The sequence below is a fragment of the Lonchura striata genome, chromosome 23, assembly GCF_050655825.1.
Source record: "Lonchura striata isolate lonStrDom1 chromosome 23, ASM5065582v1, whole genome shotgun sequence".
Taxonomy (NCBI): domain Eukaryota; kingdom Metazoa; phylum Chordata; class Aves; order Passeriformes; family Estrildidae; genus Lonchura; species Lonchura striata.
In genome coordinates, this window is record NC_140725.1 from 734,085 (window position 1) to 749,515 (window position 15,431).

General features: G+C 62.0%; 1 protein-coding gene and 1 long non-coding RNA gene across 2 annotated transcripts; one reads left to right on the top strand and one right to left on the bottom strand.

Moving 5' to 3' along the window:
- The first annotated feature begins 2,842 nt into the window (after window positions 1–2,842).
- Window positions 2,843–11,449, top strand: TENT5B (terminal nucleotidyltransferase 5B). Its single transcript, XM_085559509.1, has 2 exons — window positions 2,843–3,260; window positions 6,834–11,449. The coding sequence occupies exons 1-2, from the start codon at window positions 3,081–3,083 to the stop codon at window positions 7,851–7,853; spliced, it is 1,200 nt and encodes a 399-aa protein (XP_085415635.1). The 5' UTR covers window positions 2,843–3,080; the 3' UTR covers window positions 7,854–11,449.
- Window positions 10,213–14,154, bottom strand: LOC146765496 (uncharacterized). Its single transcript, XR_014949892.1, has 2 exons — window positions 13,583–14,154; window positions 10,213–12,940 (listed from the first exon to the last, which is right to left on the bottom strand). It is a non-coding gene; the product is annotated as an uncharacterized LOC146765496 (long non-coding RNA).
- Between the last annotated feature and the right edge of the window lie 1,277 nt (window positions 14,155–15,431).

Here is a 15,431-nt window from a genome sequence, read left to right on the forward strand (position 1 = left end):
CTTGGTCCCTGCTGCTTGCTCAGGGAGTTGGCACACGCCCTGCTTAATGCCGAGTGGGACGGAGCCGTCCCACGCGAGTCACGGAGTCCCCGAGGCCCCTTCCCCGGCAGGCTGAAGAGATTCTCACCCACTGCCCCACTGCCGGCCGCTCCCAGCCCGTTCCCCACTGACCGGGCCCGAGGGGCTCAGCTCAGCCTGGGGGTCCCAGCTCCTCGAGGGGCTCAGCTCATACTGGGGGGTCCCAGCGCCCCGGGGGGCTCAGCTCAGCCTGGGGGTCCCAGCGCCCCGGGGGGCTCAGCTCATGCTGGGGGTCCCAGCTCCTCGAGGGGCTCAGCTCAGGCTGGGGGTCCCAGCGCCCCGGGGGGCTCAGCTCAGCCTGGGGGTCCCAGCTCCTCGAGGGGCTCAGCTCATACTGGGGGGTCCCAGCGCCCCGAGGGGCTCAGCTCAGCCTGGGGGTCCCAGCGCCCCGGGGGGCTCAGCTCAGCCTGGGGGTCCCAGAGCCCCGGGGGGCTCAGCTCAGCCTGGGGGTCCCAGCGCCCCGGGGGGCTCAGCTCAGCCTGGGGGTCCCAGCTCCTCGAGGGGCTCAGCTCATACTGGGGGGTCCCAGCGCCCTGGGGGGCTCAGCTCAGCCTGGGGGTCCCAGCGCCCCGAGGGACTCAGCTCAGCCTGGGGGTCCCAGCTCCTCGAGGGGCTCAGCTCAGCCTGGGGGTCCCAGAGCCCCGGGGGGCTCAGCTCTCCCCAGCGGGCCGAGCTTTCCTCCGGAGCCACCACCACCTCCGCGCCCTGGGGCCCGGGCAGCACCAGCGTCCAGCCCAGCTCATCCCGGAGGGATCTGCAGCGTTTGTCCCTGCCCGGATCCTGCGGCACCGCCCGGGGCACCCGCAGCTGCGGTGGCCTCAGCCCCGATCGCCCTTCCTGCCGCTGGATCCCCGGCTGGATGCATCCTCACCCTAAAGCCATTTGGCCCCTCTCGGCCTCTTGGGAAACCCTCCCTGATCCAGCCTTTTCTCCAGCAACATCAGAAGGGTTTTGCAATGAGAGGCAGCTGCCTGATTTTTTAATCAAGTTCCTTGGAAAATCACTTTCCAGCAGGGCTCCCCTTGTCCCGTGCCCCAGCTGGGAGCCTCACGGGGAGCACCGGGAGCGGCTTTTCATCCCGGTGGAGAAGCCTGGTGGAGTCACAGGGAGCAAAACACCACAGCAGGAGGAGCATCCCAGTGGGGACGCCGGCAGAGGGGACTCCAGCCCCCGGGAGCCCCTCTGGCTGCCAGTGCATCAGGGAATGGGGAGCATTCCAGAGGGAATCGGGGCTCGGGACGCCACTTCCCTTCTCTCCCCTCCAGCCCCGGCTGTGCCTGCTCCTGAACGCCCCAATTCCCCGTCCCGCCTTCTGCAGCCGCCTCCAGCTTCCAGCAGCAAACCCTCGGGATGTGGCAGATCTTCCGAGACAGACTTTGCATCTTGGAAGAGCTCTGCAGTGGTGGAAAGTCCCAGGGTGGATGTTGGGGAGTTTTCAGGGGAGTTCTTGCAACAAAACCCTGCCAGGGTGTGAAAAAAAAAATCAGCACTGGCTCATCTCCTAGCGGGGCTCTTGGCTTCTGAGGACGGATCCCAGCTGCAGGCAGGAGCCGGGGAAGGGGAGCGGCCAGGGGAATGGGGCTGGAGCCGCTCTGCCCATCCCGGCACCGCGGGGCACCAGCTCGGCGGGGAGGCCCTGCTGGGAACGGCTGCAGGGTGAAACGCAGGGAGAAACGAGCCCCGCGAAGCCCCGGGAACGTCGGGATGAAAGGAAACGGTGCTCAGAGGCTGGGGACACATCGGGCCCCAGGGGGAGGCGGTGGCTCAGCTGGGAGCTGGGCCAGCGCTGGGATTTAGGGGAGGGGTCGGAGCTCCTGCAGCTCCGTCTCCCCAGGGTGGGACCCCGCGTCTCCTGGGCACCAGAGCTGGCACATGGGGGCCCTTTTGGCCAGGGACAAGGGCTGGGGGCGCTGGGCGTGCCAGGATGGGGACCCTGAGCTGCGGAGTGACAGACCGTGGGGCATCTGTGGAGTGCCAGCCCATGGGGCATCACTGCAGGGAGAATCAGTGGGGCGCCAGCCTGTAGAGCATCGACGGGCACCGATGGAGGCCCAGATCACAGGGCATCTGCGGGGTAAAAATGGGGCATCACCGCACCACCAGGTCATGGGGCGTCACGGGGCATCGCTGCGGCACCAGCGGGATACCCAAGGGCACCGGGGGCCTCTCGAAGGGCATCAATGGGGCACCGAGAGGACATCAGCGGGCACTGGTGTGGCACGAGTGTGTCCCGGCCCTGTCCCGGTGTGTCCCGACCCTGTCCCGGTCCCGTCCCTGTGTCCCAATGTCTCCCGGTCCCGTCCCGGTGTGTCTCGGCCCTGTCCCGGTGTGTCCCGGTGTGTCCTGGCCCTGTCTCGGTGTGTCCCGGTGTGTCCCGGTCCCGTCCCGGTCCCGTCCCGGTGTCTCCCGGTGTGTCCCCGGTGTGTCCCGGCCCTGTCCCGGTGTGTCCCGGCCCTGTCCCGGTCCCGTCCCGGTGTGTCCCGGTGTGTCCCGGTCCCGTCCCGGCCGTGTCGCCGCCGTCCCCGGGCGCGCGCCCGCCCCGCCAATCACGGCCGGGATTCCCGCGCGCCGCGGGGGCGGGGCTTCCCCGCCCCTCGCCCCGCCCCTTCCCTCTCTCCGCCGCTTCGATTGGCCCCGGTCCCGCCGCGCTCCTCCCCCTGGGCACGGGCTCGGGCCGGGATTGGCGGGGAGCCGGGCCAATGGGGCGCGGCGCGGGTGTATAAAAGGCGCGGCGGGGCGCGGGCGGGCGCAGCGCTCGGCGGAGCCGGTGGCGGGCGGGGTGCGGCCGGGGCCGGTCCTGAGCGATCCCAGCGGGCACCGACCGCGCTCCCGCCGCGCCCCGCGCAGCCGCCCCTCGCCGGCGCCACTGGGGTTTTTTTTTTTTTTTTTTTTTTGCTTCCCCCCCCTTATTTTTAAATTTTCCTCCCGCTCCCCTCCGCGCCGGCACTTCCATCTGTTTCGCGGGCGGATCCGGGAGAGCGGCTCCGGCGGCGGCGGGGGCGATGCTGGAGGCGGCGGCGGCGGGGGCCGCTGCGGGCGGCGCGGAGCAGCGCGGGAGCCGCTTCAGCGTCCTGACGTGGGAGCAGGTGCAGCGGCTGGACCAGATCCTGGGCGAGGCCGTGCCCATCCACGGCCGCGGCAACTTCCCCACGCTGGCGGTGCGGCCGCGCACCATCGTGCAGGTGAGCGGGGCTCCCGGGGGATGAAGGCGCCGGGGAGCGGCGCCAGCCAGCCCGGCCCGAGCCGTCCCGGGGGCCGCGGGACGGCTCCGGTGCGGGCGGAGCCGAAACCGGGGCGTGAGCCCGGCACGGCTCTGCACGGGACACCGCAGGGACCCGCGGAGCCTCCCGGAGCCGTGACCGGGTGCTGCCCGGCTCCTGCCGGGCTTGGAACCGGGAACAGCCTCCGCTCCCCGCGGGCACGGCACCTGCCGCCGCAGGCTGCTCCCAGCCCTGGCCGGCCCGGCGGCTGCTCCAGGGGGATTGCAGATTTGGGGGGATCGCCCCCGTCATCCCGGAGTGCCGGTGGGGCTGACCCTGCCGGCAGCCGCTGCAGGAATGCCTAAAGCTGGAAAAACCCTCCTGAGCAGCTCGCCCCGTCCCTGGGGCTGCTGCGGCTTCTGCCATAGGTCCTGCTTAGCTTCCTCCCCTCTTGCCTTGCTCCTACTCTTTTTCAGTTAATTTATTGCCCTAAATTCAGCGAAATGTGTTTGGCCGGGGCAAAAGTGGCTTTTTTTGGAGCTGCTTCCACGAAATGGCTTCGTGCTGGTGGACATGTTGGGCTGGTGTTGGAAGCGGCAGAGTTATTAATTCAAAGGCCAGATCAAATGTCCGTGTCCTTTGATTTCTGGGCACCCCTGGCTGAATTCTCCAGTGCCTGCCTGAGACTTTGGCTTGTTCGTGAGCTCCTCTCAGTTGAACCATCAAGTAATAACTGTGTTTAATATTAAACTAACAATGTAGCTCCAATGAGCTGATGCATATTCATATTTGGGAGGCGACTTCATTCCTCAGTAGTGACTCATCAAATATAAAATCGGGCATGTTGGCTTCTAATTAAAAAGCCTATTCACGGCGCTAAGACCCAACTGGCATTCACAATAACCGGGATTTTGGAGCTTCAGCTGCTTGAGAAATAGTTAGAGCTCAGCCTGGGAGAGGGAAAGGTGACATTTGGAAGGCTGGCTTGGAATTCCTGGAGTTGCTGCCGCATGGTGGGGGCAGGAGCGCTGGGTTTGGCTGCTTTGAGGTGAGGTGGGAGCTGCGGGCAGGACGCTGCCCTCGGCCGGGCAGCAGCACGCCCTGGGCAGCAGCAAACCTTGCAGCAGCTCTCGGTGCCCAGAGGATGCTGCCAGCAGCAGCTCCCAGCACGGCGTAGCTGAGGGCTGTAATTGTGCCCGGCCGTGCTGGCAGAGCCGGTGTTTAGGGCTGACTAAGCTGGAACAAGTAACCCAAAAGGCAGGTATTTATCCTGTTGTTGTTGTGGCAGGTGGGGAGCGCAGGTCAGGACGCAGCAGGATTTGCTCCTGCCTGGCTGTCACAGTCAATTATCCCAACCACACGGAAGGTGAGCTGCTGTTTTGGGAAGCAGGTCAGCAGCTGCCTAACCCTGGAAATATCCAACCCTCTGGGGGAAAACGCAGCCCTGAACCCACTGCCGGAGCCAGGGGGGATGAGCTCCAGGTGAAGGTCGGTGGGTGGAAGCTCCCAGGGAATGGCAAAGCGCTCTGCTCCCCGCTGCTCTGCAGGTTGGAGACTTCTGGGATGATCCAGGACAGCGCTGACTCGATAAATTGGGTTTTTTTCCCTGTTTTCTGAATATATCTCACACAGACAGACTGGGGAACTTGAGTAAGCTTGGAGGCTGTGGGTCTGGAATGCTGCAGGTCCTGAGCCGTGCCCAGAGAAGGGTTAAGTTCTTTGGGGTTAGGAAATAAATCTGGAACAAGATCTTCTCCGAGCAGCGGGCCCGGCTCCACATCTGAGACTTTGTGACCTATATCTTGTCTGCCTAAGCCCGAGAGAGAGCACGGAGCTCTTCAGCTGCACGAGTGGCTGAGTGGCTCCGGCTGGCAGCAGGGGCTGGCCCCAGCACCCCTGGGTGACGTTTGCTCCCCGGGGGAACAGCCCTGCGTGGCTTCTGCGAGCAGCCTCCTCTGGTCAGGCTCCCTGCTTGGAAAGCAGCGTTTTCCCTGGCTGGGCTGGCGGGGTGAGCAGTCCTGTTCAATGCTGCCCGACATGTGACTGTCACCAGCGGGCTGGCGAGGAGCCCGGCTGCGCTTCCAGCCTGGCAGGGATGGCTCACGCCAGGGAGAGGGGCAGCACTGCCAGGGAGAGGGGCCGCACTGCCAGGGAAGCTGCCTCCAGAGCCATGGCAGCCCCCCAGGTGTGCCCACATCGGTGGGTTTGTGCTGGATGCTTTTGGGAAGGCAGCAGAGCTTGCTGTGGTCCCCGAGGGTCAGGGATGTGGCGAGGGTTCCGTGCTGCAGCCCCTGACCTTCTGTGTGTTCTTCCTTCCAAACCAAACCCACGGAGGGGCAGTTTTACTGCTGCTGAGACCAGAACTGCAGCGCTTCTTGTCTCCCCCAGAACTGCTCAGGCCCGGGGCAGCCAAGAGGGTTTGGCCCTTGTGATACAGCTTTGAACTGAAATTCACGTTTTGGGCAGCCAAACTCGGAGTTTGTGGGGCCTCTCAAACTAGGGCAGGCCCACAGGGCTGCAGGGCCCAGGCAGACTGGCTCTTGGTGATCCAGTTTGTCCATTTGTGTCCCGAGCTTCGGCTCTTTCAAGCCATGGCCTTGCTCTAGGCTGGCTGGTTGGGACTCCCAGGGAAATGGAAATGGCTGGAGGGGAACACGAAAGCAGGATGAGACGTGGGAAGAGCTCCTGCTGGAAGGTGCAAACCTAATCTTCCTGGGATCTCTGAGCCGAGTTAAACTCAAATTATAAGCTGGTGTCCAGATAATTTATTTTATGGTCTTGGGGGTTATTTTAGCCTCCTTCTTGTTAAGTAATCGGGCAGGTGATTCAGCTTTCCTGTAAATGAGGAAAGCTTTGGAGGGGCTGCTGGGTGTGCCAGGACTGAGCAGGCAGCATTAAAATCACCGGAGTAACACCCGCAAGATGAAAGCTGCCTCTTGTGCTTGATAGCACGCCAAGCTCAGCACCAAGCTCTGACACACTGGAAATTGTTAGGATACACTTACTAGTTGGGACATGAACTTGCACACGCCTGGCTGGGGCTTTTGAGCTGCTCTGGCATCTTGATTTGCCTTTAATGGATCTTGACAGGCCAAAGGGATGGCTCAAAGGGGTGAGCCACCCTGATTAAATCCACGGGGGTGCTGCAGACTGGGCTGCCACCTCCTCTTTGGGGTCACTTTGGCGTCGGCTGGCCTTGGCTCGGTCACTGGGACTGGGGGGGGATGTAGAGGGCAGAGACCAGCCTGAAAAATGGGGTCAGGAAGGCTCTCCAGGCCAGAGTGGGGAAGGCAGGGAGAGCAGACACTGCACTGGAAGCAGAACAGCTGATCATGTGCAGTCAGCTCTCCAATGCCAGGAACAAGTAAAGGAGAGCCACCCCCAGCTGCTGGCAGCACTCGGGATGCTTTCCAAAGTGACCTATTTCCAGTGGATTAGCTTTTTATTTGGCTGTCTGGCACTGGAGTGACCCATATAGCGCTGGGAGTGCTGCTGCCGTCCCCGGGCTGCTCCAGGAGCTCCCTCCTGCTCTCTCTGACTCTGTCTCTGCCTCAGGTTGTCCGGAGCCGCCTGGAGCAGAAGGGGATCCCGGTGCACGACGTCAGGCTGAACGGCTCGGCGGCCAGCCACGTCCTGCACCAGGACAGCGGCCTGGGCTACAAGGACCTGGACCTCATTTTCGGGGTGGATCTGAAGAGCGAAGACGTTTTCCAGCAGGTTAAAGATGTGGTCATGGATTGCCTGCTGGACTTCCTCCCCGAAGGTGTCAACAAGGACAAGATCACGCCCGTGACCCTGAAGGAGGCCTATGTGCAGAAGCTGGTGAAGGTGTGCAACGAGACCGACCGCTGGAGCCTCATCTCGCTCTCCAACAACAGCGGCAAGAACGTGGAGCTCAAGTTCGTGGACTCCCTGCGGCGCCAGTTCGAGTTCAGCGTGGACTCCTTCCAGATCATCCTGGACTCGCTCCTGCTCTTCGGGGAGTGCTCGGAGAACCCCATGGCCGAGAACTTCCACCCCACGGTCACCGGGGAGAGCATGTACGGGGACTTCGAGGAGGCCATGGAGCACCTGCGGCAGCGCGTCATCGCCACCAGGAACCCCGAGGAGATCCGGGGCGGGGGCCTCCTCAAGTACTGCAACCTCCTGGTGCGGGGCTTCAAGCCCAAGTCCGAGGTGGACATGAAGGCGCTGCAGAGGTACATGTGCTCCAGGTTTTTCATAGACTTCTCCGACATCGGCGAGCAGCTGAGGAAGCTGGAGGGCTACCTGCAGAGCCACTTCGTGGGCATGGAGAGCAACAGGTATGACTATTTGATGACCCTGCACAGGGTGGTCAACGAGAGCACGGTGTGCCTCATGGGACACGAGAGGAGGCAGACCCTGAACCTCATCGCCATGCTGGCCGTGAGGGTCCTGGCTGAGCAGAACATCATCCCCACCGTCACAAACGTTACCTGCTACTACCAGCCAGCCCCTTACGTCAGCGAAATAAACTTCAACTACTACGTGACCCACGTGCAGCCCTTCCTGCCTTGCAATCAGTCTTACCCCACGTGGCTTCCCTGTAACTGAGGCAGGACGAGCTCCAGGGTCTGTCCTCCGAGGTATTTCCTTGCCTTGGGGGGTCGGGAGGGTGGGGAGGGGGAGCAAAATAAAACCTACCCACCTTCCTAGGACTGCAACAAGAGGAAACTTCCTGGACTCTTGCTTGAGCGTCTCGTTCCTGGGATGGTTGGAACGAGCCTTGTCTGCTGTACACTGTGATGGGAGGTGCAGTGCTATGGGAATGGCTCCTCATGGAATTGTGGAGGCAGCGGGGCGGGTGGGGTGTGTGAGGGGAGACTGTAGAATTACGCTAAGGTAGAGCTGCACTGCCCTGAAATGGATCTGAATTGTGGTTTTCTTTTAGTGCAGGAGGTGTTATGGGTGTGCAAACTTGTGGTTTCTGCCAAGAGAAGCCAGGGTGGCTAATTCCTTTGAAGGACCAAAGAATCCTGTTTAAGTGCCTGTAACAATATAAACACAACCGTACTGTAAACCTTTATTATTTTTTGCGGGGGCTGATGGCCCAGCGCTTGAGTGGGGAATGTCTGAAGAGGAAAACGTTTCTGTCGTGGGTGGGGAGGGTGGCCAGATCATTTCTTATCCTGGCTGAGGCCAGAGCAGCTCCTGTGTCGCCGAGGGGCTGGGGCACGGCAGTGCCTGTGAAGGACCAGCTGGAGCCAAAGTGGGGCTGCAGAGCCCGGGGGGGTTGGAATGGCTGAAACTGGGAGCACTGGGGAGGGGGGAGAGCATGGTGGAAAATGCTGTGCAGGGCTTGCTGGAAAAAAGGCAGCAGGGTCCTACACATGGATTTCTTCAAGCTCCCAAGTCTGCAGTGCCAAAATACAGTAGAGTTCCTAAATGGTGAGGCAGGTGATTTGTCCAGGAGCTTGCCCCAGGCTGCCATACCTAATCCTGTATTTTCTAGGGGAATTTGAAATGCTGTTCTTTTTTTTTTTTTTTTTTTTTTTTTTTTTTTTTGACATGCAGTGTGATTTTAATGCACAAAGCCACAGGCCAGCTGGGCCATCGGGAAAGGTGAGGCTTGTCCTTTGAAGCACAAACCAGCCAGGTCACTGGTCAGTCATTTCCAGCTGTTGCTCTGTCCTCCAGGGAGGTGGACAGGCCTCTTCCATGCTGGAGATCATCCCTTGGGCAGGTCCCACCTCCAAAGCAGCCTATTCCCAGCTGGGTGGTTCCCTATGTGAGCCACCGAAAGCATTTGAAATTCATTCTCTAGCTAGAAATGGAGCCTGGGGGCGGAAAGGGGGTGAAGTTAGTTGGCCTTAGGGAAAAAATGTCTTCTAAGCAGACCCTCTGGTGTTGGAGGGTTTGGCTCTCTCAGTCCAATGTGGCTTTTGAAGCTGTTGGGTGTCCGGAGCACAGAAGTTTCTCGTGGAGGTGCTGGGGCTGCCGTGCCCGCAGAGAGCTCGGATTTCAGGGAGGGCAGGCAGCTGGCATCCCTCGGGATGCTGCTCCGGGGGCACCTCGGCTTCCTGGTGCTGCCTCTGGGGCCGATTCTCGAGTGTCTTTACTAACTTGTGGGTTTTGGGGTTTGGTTTTTTTGGGGTTTTTTTGGGTTTTTTTTTTTTTTTTTTTTTTTTTTTTTGTGACAAAACTGTAATAGCCGGGCAGATTGAAATAAAGACTAGATCCTTGGAATGTGTATAGCCAGATTGGTACCTTTTTTGGGGTAGGGGCGAGGTGGGCGGGCAGTAGGGGGGTGGGGGTGGCTCTCACGCTGGGCAGGAGCTGCTGCCCCTGTGCTGCCCCTGTGCTGCCCCTGTGCTGCCCCTGTGCTGCCCCTGTGCTGCCCCTGTGCTGCCCCTGTGCTGCCCCTGTGCTGCCCCTGTGCTGCCCCTGTGCTGCCCCTGTGCTGCCCCTGTGCTGATTGCAGGTTTGAGCTGCCTCCTGCAGCTCAGCTCTGCCTGCCCCGCAGCCTCATCCCCCTGCTGGGAGCTGGGGCTTCCCATGCAGGTAAAACTGCTGGGGGCTCCTTTTGGGAGCCGACCTGTGCCACTCCCCTGGCTTCGAGGAAGATGAGATTTTTTTTCCTTGCATTTGGAACTGAACGTAGATGCCATGTAGCGTGTTTTTTACAGGCTGCTCCTACCCACAGACACACCAAACTGAGATTCCCTCCTTCCCCTTGAGATGTCCAAGCAGATCCCCTGCAGCCAGCAGCTGGACAGGGCGACCTACCATTGAGATTGCACTTTGGATTTATGGAGTGTGTGGGGTGGGACTCTTGTGAGTGGCTTGAACCTGAATTTTCTAGACCTTGCAGTGATACTGTGCTGTCCCCTCCTGTGAGGGGGCAATTGGAAGATTCCAGTAGCTTGAATGGCACTTGATATATTTTTTTCCGTTGTTCTGTTTGTTTTAAATGTCTTTTTTCCTACACCTGTATCACTTGTCATGCGATGGGCTTGACATAGACTCACTAGATTCTTTAGAATCTGTTACGAATAAATACAGTGTATTCAAATTCGTTGATTATTTTTATTTGCTTGTCCATCCGGGTGCTGTGATGAGTGGATGACCTGACCCTGTTCCCACCAAAAACCTGGCTCAGAACCATCTGGGCAGCTGGGAAGGGGCAGGCTGAGCCCCTGTTCTGGGTCTGCTCGGTGCCAGAGTGGCTCTGAGCCCTGGGCAGTGCTGTGGCTCCCTCCTGCAGCTTGGGCTTTCTGTTAAATGCTGTTCCCTGGTGCTGTGCCCCTTCCCTTTCCCTGGTGCTGTGCCCCTTCCCTTTCCCTGGTGCTGCAGGAGGAGGCTGGCCGGGCTGGCAGCCTGGTGCCCGTGCTGGGGTGGCACCGGGACCCTCCCTGCTGCCTCTCCACGGCTCCATCCCCTGCCGTGAGCACCCAGAGGTGCCTGGAGCCCTCGGGCTCGCCCCTGGTGTGCAGCTGCCCCACTGCAGGGAAGGCTGAGGGCTGGCAGGGCTCTGGCCCAGGACAAGCCGAGTGCGGGGCTGGCAGCTGGTGCAGCTCCTCCAGCCCTGGCTGCCCTCCAGCCCAAGATGAAGTTGCACTTCCCCTGTCGAGCTCCAGGCAGTTCTGGTTCCACTGCAACAATGGAGCTGATGAGGTGCCAGTCCCTCTTTGGGACAAACTCGCTGGCTCTGCGTCTCCAAATTGTCACGGTCCTGGGCCAGAGCTTCCCTCTGACACCAGGGCTGGGGTGCTCAGGCTGGGTCACAGTCCCTGGCCCTGCTTGAGCAGGCTCTGCCTTTTGCAGGGCTCATTTCTCTCCAGACCTGCTGGGTTTGGAGGCATTTCCCTCTTTCTGGCCCGAGCCCAGCATGATCTCCTGCCTTTTCCAAGTGTGTCTCACGTATGGAAGCAGCTCTGAAGCCTCTTGTCCCTCAGCTGTCTTCTGTGTGGGTGGCTGGTCCTGCTGCGGGTGTGTGGTGAATAAGCTGCCTCTGGATTTGTGACCCTGAGCAGAGCAACAAAAGCTCTGACAGTCAGCTCAGCATTGTTGGCTGGATCAGGCCGTACAAAGGGATGTTGGTGGAAAGTGCTCGTTGTGATCAGAAAGGAGCTATCAATGTTTACAGCCGAGATTCCGATCCCTCTTTTGTTAATTGGCAAATAAAAAAAAAAGTATATATTTTTCTCACAGCCTGTAGCCTGTCATTATTTTCCTCTTTGAGCAGAGGGGTGATGGGTGAGTCAGGACGTGCCTGAGGCTGTGCTGGGTGAAGCTCAGGCTCAGGTGCTGCTGCAGTGCTTCCCTCAGCCCGGCTCCGATTCGGGTGTGTGAGGGTGACTGTTCCCCAGAGCAGTGCTCTGTAACGCAGTGCCCGTGTTCAGCCCCGTGCCTGGGCACTGCCAGCTCGCTCACCGCTGTGGGAGCAGCGAGGGTGGCACGGTGGCACGGAGCTGCACGTGCCCGCAGCCCCTCCGCACAGCGCTGTGCCCGCTCCGGGCTGCAGAAGCATCCAAAAATACTCAGCCTTGCGGAGCAGGATCACTGCTGGGGCTGGATGCGGCTGTTGCAGCTGCAGCTTTTCCTCCTGGAAGGACGCCTGGCCGTGCTCCAAGCTCACTGAAACGGCAGGAATTTGTCTTGACTCCAGCGTGAGGCATCTTGCTGCAGCCCTGCTGCTTCCAGCCATCTCCGGTCTGCGGGCACCAGCTGGACCCAGCGTGGCATTTACATTTCCTTTTCATCTCTCTGTTTAGCTTCTTCCTTGCAGCGTGCCAGTGTTTCTCCCTGGCTGCCCTCCTCCTCCTCCTCGTCCCTGGGTGTGAAGGCTGCTCCTGGAGCTGCAGCAGAGGAGAGAACAGCCTGTCTGTGGCTGCTCTGGCCGTGTACAGGCGCTGGGGCACGGGACAAACGCTCCATTGATGTGTCCCCGGGGCTCCGGGCTGGCACAGCGCCCTGCCTGCCCCTGGCAGCCGGGCAGGGCTCTGCTCTGCCACCCACCCGGCCCTGCTGCCGGCCGGGTTCAGCCTCGCCTGTCCCGGGGAGGGTTTCAGCTCCTGCTGGAGCTGTGCAATGCCCTGGAACCATGCAGAGCGTCGAGGACAGCCCCTCGTGTGCTTCTGAGAGGTGTCTGAGCTCTTCTGACCCCTGGCAGACCCGGTGCCATGACCACTTCCCTGGGAGCCGTTCCAGGGTCCAGCCACCCTCTGGGTTAGAACCTTCTGTGTGCACAGGCAGAGGAACCTTTAAAAAGCTTTTTTTCCCCTTTGTACATGGAGTATTTGTTCTGTTCGGCTCTCAACACAGGTTGCCACAGACTTCTTGGCTAACAGCTCCGTGATTTCCCTGACAACCACCTTGTCTCACCTCTGGCTTCTTGGATCCAGCCTGGAATGAGCAGCTCGGGCATTCCCGTCCCTCCTGAGCTGTCACACGAGGAGATCCGCTGGTGCATTCCGGCTTCCCCAGAGCCTGCTCTTCCCGGCTCCTCTCGGGGCTGGCCGCACGTGGCCGAGCTGCTGCTGGGCTGGAAGGCGCTGCTCCCTCGCCTGGGCGGCTCCCCGCGCCCGGACACACATTCCAGCCTGGAGAAACACCATGGCTCTGACAAATTTGATTGAAATCCTCCGCCGGCATGCCGAGGTGCTCAGGGGAGTGACGGACAGCCTTGGCAGAGGCGTTTCCTGAGGAGAGGAGGAAAAGAAATCCATTGTCACCGCAGCCTCGCGGTGTTGCACAAGGAGCCGAGGGAAGCCAAGGACGGGGCGCCCTTGCTGCCGGTCCCGTCGCACCGGCGGTGCCCGGGGACGGCCCCGGGAGGGCCAGGGCTGGAGGTGGGCCGGTGGCTTGGAGCGGTGCCGGGGAGGCGCTGGGAGCTGCGGTATCTCTCCCTGGGAGTTCTCGCCCCAGCTCAGCGCTGCCGTTCCCCCGCCAGCAGCTCGGTGCCGTGCCACCCTCCCTGTGCCGGCAGATGGGCACGGAACGGGGTCGCAGCCCCGGCGGGGTGCTGATCCTTGCCCTCTCCGGCACCGCGCCGTGTTTGCCCTCCTTATCTGCCGCTGCCGGAGCCCGGCCCGGCCGGAGCAGTGTCACCCGGCCTGCCAAGGGGCAGCCAGCGCTCCCGGGCTGTTTGCGTGCCCCATATTTCTGCCTTGTAATCCAAGGAGGGGTTGGAGGTACGGACACCCCTCCAGCCCTCCTCCCTTCCCCCCGCAGCCGGCGTGGCTGGAACAGCTGATTACTTTAAGCATCCCTCTGTAATATGCAATTACGGGAGGCTTGGGCTGAAATCCCGGCTAAATCCGCGTGTCCGTGCCGTGACTCACCTAAGGACTGCTCCCCTGAGGGATCCTGGGTGCATTCCTTAGAGCCTGGACATCGTGGTTAGCTCACAGCCACCCTTCCCGAATGTCACCGGTGTGACGAGTTCAGCCAGTTCCTGCCTCCGCTCCTCCTTCCCTGCCTGGCGCTGGCATGGTCCGAGGGCCGGGCCGGCACCCGGCTCTGAGCCCCCTTCGCACAGGGCTTTGCTCCCCTGCAGACCCCAGGGCATCCTCCTGCAGGGCTCGGCAGGAGCAGTCCCTCGGGAGATGCTGCTCTGCCCGGGGCGGTTTGAGCCCACATCAGAGACCGAAACCCCGAGCCGCGGCCGGGGGAAGGGCAGGGCAGGGCCAGCCCTTCCCTGGGGTGACAGCGAGGGCTGGCGAGCTCCGGGCTTTGGGAACGTGCCCTTCCAGAGAAGAGGGGAGCCTTTGAAGCCGAAGCTCGCTCGGGCAGGGCGCTGCCGCCCGCTCGTGCCGTGCCCGAGGGCACCGTGAGTAAGAGCATCCTCGGCAGGGCCGCGTCAGAGCTGAGCTCAGCCGGGAGGGACCGGGGCCCTCCGCCCCCCGAACGCCCAGGGAGGCGGAGATGCTAATGGCAGTAATTGCCCGGTGGTTATTTGGCCGATGATTTGTTTGATCCAGGCGGGCCGAGTTACCCCATCGGCCCCGAGGCCAGCCCGGGTGTGCGGAGAGCCAGGAGAGACCGGGGGATGGCAGAGCAGGGTTAGCTGGGGTGTGAGGGATAAATCCTTCCCTGCGGGGGTCCCTGGCAGCTCCCCACAGCCCCGGGTGGGTGCCAAAGCCACTGGCAGCGGGGCAGAGCCGGCTCCTGCCCCTGGCCAGGCGGTGGCAGAGGCTGGTGGGTTTTGGGGGGCTGCTCAGGGCTCTGGGGGCCAGGGCTGGTGTCTGCGGGCAGGCAGGGAGCTGCTCTGCTCCCCAGCCCAGCGGCTCCTCGCTCGCCACCACGTGTGTGGGAGGAAGGCTCATCCCTCGGAAAACCGGGATTGCGGCGTTATCCCGGAATTGAGGAAATCTCCTCTCGTTAGCCCCTCGCTGGCTGCACCTCTTCCTGCTCGGGGCGGGGGTCCCACTGCTCCCCCGTGCCCTGGACCTCTCCAAAGGCCCCACCAGCCCCGAGTAGGGCTGGGCACCCAAAAGCTCCGGGGTGACGGCGGGGCTGGGAGAGCTGCGGGATCAGAGGTGCTGGGATGGTTTTTCCTCTCTGCTCTCGGGGAGGAGCTGCCTGTGTTTGTTCCCAGCTGCTGTGGGTGAAGCTGCATCTTCTGCTCCCGGTTTTCTCCTCGGTGGAGCTGCCAGCAGGAGCCTGTGGTGGCTGCTGTGTCCCTGTCCCTGCCCTGGCTCCCCCAGGGCCCTGAGGAGGAGGAGGAGGAGGAGGAGGAGGAGGCTGAGCTACCCAAGGGGCTCGGGCAGCACAGATCCCACAGTGCGTGCCCGGGCTCAGGAGTGACAGGAGCTGCTGCAGCACAGCCAGGGCTGGGGGAGCACCTTGCTCTGCCCCCGGCCGCGGTTCTGGGGGTGTTTGCTGCTGTAAAGGGCTGCCAGAGGCGCCAGGCAGAGCCTAAATGCCAGCACAAGGGTGTGGGCATTGGAAGGGACACGGAGCCCAGCAGAGCTCAGCGCACCCTCGGGGCTGGCACCGCCAGCACCCCTGGGTCCACAGGGTGCCCCTTGCTCCTCATCCTCCTGGAGATTGCATCACCGCGGTGGGAATTTCCTTCTCACCTTGCCGGAGGGGCCGGGGATGCAGCTGCCGCCAGCCTGGTGTCACAGCCGGGCAGGACAGGGCCAGCCCTGCAGCAGGACAGCCCCGAGAGGGGTGTGGGGAACCGGA